The 6,379-nt window shown below is 35.3% G+C and overlaps 1 protein-coding gene across 1 annotated transcript; it reads left to right on the top strand.

Moving 5' to 3' along the window:
• The first annotated feature begins 1,525 nt into the window (after positions 1-1,525).
• On the top strand, positions 1,526-5,922 carry LOC114416642 (probable galacturonosyltransferase 11). The gene is made up of 2 exons (XM_028381591.1): positions 1,526-2,132; positions 4,107-5,922. Exons 1-2 carry the CDS (start codon positions 1,980-1,982, stop codon positions 5,556-5,558), a joined length of 1,605 nt encoding a protein of 534 aa, XP_028237392.1. The 5' UTR covers positions 1,526-1,979; the 3' UTR covers positions 5,559-5,922.
• Positions 5,923-6,379: the final 457 nt, after the last annotated feature.

A 6,379-nucleotide genomic window follows, 5' to 3' on the forward strand; every position in this document is an offset into this window, starting at 1 on the left:
AGGGAAAATTGTCAACTCTATATTAAAAAGACTAAGTATATAACTGCCCTTGGTGCAAGCTAAGGAGGATGTTTGGATCAAGAATTTCATTATTGAACTTCGCGTCATTCCTAGCATCACATTCTCGATTGACCTTTATTGTGATAATAATAGAGTAACCGCACAGGCTAAGGAATCCATATCTCATTAGCAACGCAAACCCATATACTTAGATGTTTCCATCTCATTCAAGAGATATGCCGAGAGCCAACATTATCAAATGTTGTTGACTCACACTTATGGAGCACCTTGCTTAGTGGAAGCATAATGCTTACACTAGACTGATAGGCATTAGGTTTATGCTCGATTGTCACTAGTGCTAATGGGAGATCGTTGGAGTTAGGCCTAGTGGCCAATCTATTTCAAACTATATTTGTATCGTAACTTTAGTTTATATATATATATATATATATATATATTGTATATACATGATGCATGTCAATTATTATGTTATTAATTATATAGTGTTATAATGCCCTTAGAATACATGATTCATTCAATGGCAGATCAAGTGAGACTTGATTGTGAGATTCATTGTACAATGAAACATTGTTCTAAAAGTATGCGTAGTCAAGTATTAGAACATGAGGGTATCAAAATTGGTCCACTTCAACCCCGCTTTTAGTGATTAACTGATGACCAACCAATCCACTTTAGTTGGTATCAGAACACAACGTCTAAGGGTTGAGCATACCAAACAACATAGGAGGAGAAGATCTTGAGGAAGTGACTAATACTACTGTTGGGATACACTTCAAGTGGCCCATGATGGGACTAACCAAGTAAAGATCAAATCAGAGGAGAAGCCATACAATACCTAAGATCAAAACAGAAAGATCCTAAGAAGCTTACCAAAGTGTAGAGACCTAAGGTAACAACCATTTAAAAAGCAAAATATTTACACACACTAAAGCTAGATAAGTTGCTAGGATCTTTAAAGGCCCACTAGAAAGAAATCATGGATGAGATTCAACCAAAGGGAAGGCAATAGTCCTTAAGGCTAGTACCTCCTATAGGAAATTTGTACGTCAACTAGTAGATTTAGAAGAAGAAAAAGAAGGTACTACTTCACTTCAGGAGAGGATGATGAATTAACATTCTTCTCAAGGACAATCTAAAGGATGAGGTTCAGAAGAATAAACATAGGAAGAAGATTCTTTCAAAACCAGAACGATGCGCAAAAACAATAATCGAGATGTGACAACGACTGAATAAATTTTATTCAAAACCAAAAGGATTTTCAATATTAATAACCAATATGTTGTGACGGTTCAACAATTTTTTGATGATAATAATAATTAAATAATAATAATAATAATAATAAACCACCTTAAAAATAAAAAAATAAAATGATTTCTTGTTGGTCTAAAACTCTAAATACATTTAGTGGGACAAATCTAACTAGTGTATCCAAAAGTGTCACCACATAACCCTATCACACTCACATGCGATCATGTGCCGGCGTTCCTCCACAATCTTTTTTGTCTTGTATTTGTTTATTCGTCGGTTCTCTAATTAAATATTTTACCAGGTTGTTTCACCAATCCACGGTGAATCCAAAGCCAAACATTGCAAGTAACTCTCAGCTCCTCTCTTTTTTTTTTCATCCTCTTTCTTTTACTCCTTTCCCATTTGTCGGTCTCAACATTCTCCACTCCCATTTTACTATTTTACTGTCACTCACATACAAAAGCTATAACAATAAATCGCTCTCTCGCCTCCTTCGCAAGCAACCAACTGGGTTCGTTCTTTTCTTTATTTCTCTTCTGATTCCTTCTTGCTCGGCACGTGCGCGTCACGTGGCGCGGAGTGAGTGATCATTGGTTTTTGAGACACGAGGGTGCTAACAACAGGGTCATCGTGCATTCCTCGGATCGAATCGTGAAGATGGGCGTGTGTGGTGGTTTTTCGTTTCTGCGGCGGTGAATTGCGGCCGGAAAATGCGGCGGCGCGCCGCCGAGTTTCGGCGCCCGGTTCGGCGGCGGTTCTCCCATTGGATCTGGTTGCTTCTCGGCGCGTTCTCTCTCGCCGGTTTGGTTTTGTTCTTTGTGCAGTACAATCATAGCGAAGATCGGGTCCATCACCCCCTTCTGGTAAAACGACGTCGTACCCTCACTCCCTCTGTTTTCTATCAATCCATTTCAATGAATAAATGAACAAATGAAAGAATGATTCTGTTTTTGTAATTATATTAATTTCTAGCTGGTAAGTGGTAACTTATATTTGTATTTACAATTTTGCTTAATACTGTTTTGTTTGCATTAGCAATTTAGCAATTGTTATATATATATATATATACACACACACACATATAAAGCAATTTAGCATACAAGAAGATATTGGATTTTTTTTTTGAATGTTTTGAAGCAATTGAATTGGAAATTGTCAATGTGCATCATGTTCGATCTTGAATCTCACAACTGTGTCTTTTTCTTGTTTCACATTTACAAGTTTGATATCTGTGGAATTGAATGCTTCTACTTTTTTTCATTGGTTTTGTGAATATTTGTTAATTTGTTAATAATCTTCCTTGTAGTGTGGTTGTAGGCTTCCTCTTTTCATATTCGTGGTATTTGTTTCCATTTTTTATTATTCTTTTGTGCAAAGAATTAGACAGAAATCATAGCGTTATGGCTTCGAGAAATATTTCTTATTTTTGATCCTCTATATACTAGACACTAAAAAGAGTGAGTTAAATTTAGGTAGTTACTTCATAATTGAAATTTTGGGAGTCAATTGTGGTGGTTACTTTTAAATATGGTGTACCGGTATATATGTGACAAATCACCTTTTGCTATTTGTTGTTCTGAAGTGAAGCTTAACATTAGTGTAGGTCGATCTTCCTGTGGTTTGTGATGTTATATAGGCTATGGACTATGGTTGATGCTGAGATAATAGTCTAGTAGTTAGAGTGATATTTAAGTTTACTCTGGCAATAAGATGTGCTATAAAAACTGAAAGAAGACTTGTTACTTGATTATTTCTCGTTGTAAATTATGATTTGCCTTTTTTTTAATAGATTAAATAAATTATGACTTATAATTGTACATTGTTATGGTCACAGTAATACTGTCTGTGGGTGGATGAGGTATTGGGCGTCAGGAACCCTCTGGGACTCTTTGCCTATTGGAAAGGGAATTTGTTTTAATATTTCTTTTTGGCTTTTAATGAAAAAATGACCGAAGAACAGATAAGGACATACTGTAATAGAACTCATGTAGTGTTTGACAACTGTTTAGTGTGTGTTTGGACCCACGTCTAATACATACATAAGATAATGAAATCACATCGAATGTATTCATTTATATAGAAGACAAGCTTTTAATAATTGGCTCATCATTTCTTATGCCTCCAGTGCTTGTGACTAATTCCTATAGTCATTCCGCTCTTCAATATTAATCTAATACTTGTTTAGTTTATTTCACCAGTTTGTAGATATATATCTAGCTATGTTGCACAAACAATCTGCCTTTCAACATTGTGTTAACTATAAAGCTTTTTAATTTATAATTATATCACTTTCCTCACAATTGTGGTAGTTCATTTTTTTTTCAGTCATCCTACATTGAGAAAAATATCTAAACACATGCTTGTCTGTGAAAGCTTCTTCATGATTATGGTGTTATTTATAGCAATTAATGGTATTAAAAACAAAAAGAAAAGAAAAGAAAGAATTGTACACTCAAGTTTTTGGATGATATTCTAAACAGAATTTGAATAATTGGTCATTTGAAGTGTAAAACGTGAAGTATATTATACATGGTAAGTGTGCCTTGGTAGGGATTCTTCTTCTAATGCATGAGGAAAATAATTGAAATATCTGTTGAAACTTGAAATGAAGGACAAGGGACACAGAAAACCTATCCATTTGTATAAGTCATTCGATGCGATGTAATATAACTGTTAATGCTTGAACAATTTTACATTGTTGTGCAGCTATTTTGTGCTCCATGTAACGGAATGACTTTTATGCTTTCAGTGACATTGCTATTTGCTATTACAATTGTTTCCTTCCCCCACCCCCTCTGGGTAGTGGGTACTTACAGAGCAAGTTACTTACTTTGCAGGAGAGAAATGCTAAAGTTGAACATTTTGCCAAGAGATATAATTTTACTGAGGAAATTTTAAGTGCAACATCCTTTTCACGGCAGTTAGCAGAGCAAATGGTTCTGGCCAAGGCTTATGTGATTATTGCCAAAGAGCACAATAATCTTCACCTTGCCTGGGAGCTTAGCTCAAAGATTAGAAGTTGTCAGCTTTTGCTTTCAAAAGCTGCCATGACTGGGGAGCCTGTGACCATGGAGGAAGCCGAGCCAATTATTAAAAGCTTGTCTTCTCTAATTTTCAAGGCACAAGATGTTCATTATGACATTGCAACCACTATAGCAACAATGAAATCACATATTCAAGCACTTGAAGAGCGTGCAAATACAGCGACAATTCAAAGTACTGTGTTTGCTCAAATATCAGCTGAAGCACTACCCAAGAGTCTTCATTGCTTAAATGTGAAACTTATGGCTGATTGGCTGAAGATGCCATCCCTGCAAAAACTCTCACATGAGAGTAGAATCTCCCCACGGCTCACAGATAATAATCTAAATCATTTCTGCATTTTTTCAGATAATGTACTGGCTACATCTGTAGTTGTTAACTCAACTGTCATGAATGCTGACCATCCAAAACAGTTAGTCTTTCACATTGTTACTGATGGTATCAATTATGGAGCAATGCAAGCATGGTTCTTCAGTAATGACTTTAAAGGGGCTACCTTAGAGGTTCAGAATATTGAGAAGTTTCATTGGTTGAATGAATCTTATTCTCCAATTGTCAAACAACTACGCATTCCAGAATCACGAGCCTTTTATTTTGGACCTTATCAAGGTGCAAATGTTGAGCCAAAATTGCAAAACCCCAAGTTTTTGTCTTTACTAAATCATCTTCGGTTTTACATCCCTGAGATTTATCCACTACTTGAGAAGGTTGTTTTCCTCGATGATGATGTTGTTGTTCAGAAGGACCTAACCCCACTTTTCTCACTGGATTTGCATGGAAATGTGAATGGAGCTGTTGAAACTTGTCTAGAAGCCTTTCATAGGTACTACAAGTATCTCAACTTCTCAAATTCAATTATAAGCTCAAAGTTTGATCCACAAGCATGTGGATGGGCACTTGGTATGAATGTTTTTGACTTGGTTGCATGGAGGAAAGCAAATGTGACTGCAAGGTATCATTATTGGCAGGAGCAGAATGCTGATGGGACACTCTGGAAACTCGGTACGCTTCCACCTGCTCTTTTAAGTTTTTATGGTTTGACAGAACCACTTGACAGAAGATGGCATGTTTTAGGGTTGGGTTATGACCTAAACATTGACAACCGCCTCATTGAAAGTGCAGCAGTTATTCATTTTAATGGGAACATGAAACCATGGCTGAAGTTAGCTATAGGCAGGTATAAGCCATTATGGCACAAGTACAAAAACCAAAGTCACCCTCATCTACAAGATTGTGCCGCAGGTTAAAATGCACTGCTTCTCATTTGCTTATGGATTATGCAATCTCAGATTATTTTGATCAGTGATTGCATAGGCCATTATTGTAGAGTCAGAAGTAGAAAGTTTTGACTTTGCTAGGAATTTTGTTTTGTTTTCCCTTTTAAATTTTATTTTTCTATCAGTGTCTTGAAATAGAAAATGATTACTTTATACACTAAAGTTTAAAATGCGTTAGGTAAAGAGGTGAGAGAATTCATTTTTTTGGCTTTTGGGGCTATCTTTTCTCATTCTCCAAGTTGTAGATTTATTTTTTCTTTAGTAATTATTTGTAATAATTATAAGCTCTTTCAAATAGTGATGTAATTGAATGGAAACATTTTTTCCCCTTTTCCTTCGAGTTATTTCTTAATATCAAGTCAATTAATCGTTTGTTTATTTGCTAAGCCAGCCATATTTTATTTAGTGTGGCAATCCTTTAGAAACTTTGCATCATTTGAAAAAAAAAAAAAAAAACTAAAATGTGAATCTAATATGCATGTAGTCATGTTGATTTTTAGCAACCAGAGAAGCAAGAAAAGGATTGAGGAACAAAAGTTTGGAAAATAAATTACCAATTTATAATATGACTATGACATCCAAAGTTTTCATGACTTTAATCCTTTGATAGTTTAGATCACATATTTTTTTTACTCAACCAGGTAATAATGCGTGTAAACTGCTGTGATTTGCTTTCAGTTTAAGAGTGAACTTATGTACTCTTAAAGTCAGCCCTGAAAAAGTTAGATACCAAAGCATTAGTCTTTGATAATGACTAATAAGGCAAATATGTGAGTTGTTTCAAACTAGAG

Source organism: Glycine soja, chromosome 6 (assembly GCF_004193775.1).
Source record: "Glycine soja cultivar W05 chromosome 6, ASM419377v2, whole genome shotgun sequence".
Lineage (NCBI taxonomy): Eukaryota > Viridiplantae > Streptophyta > Magnoliopsida > Fabales > Fabaceae > Glycine > Glycine soja.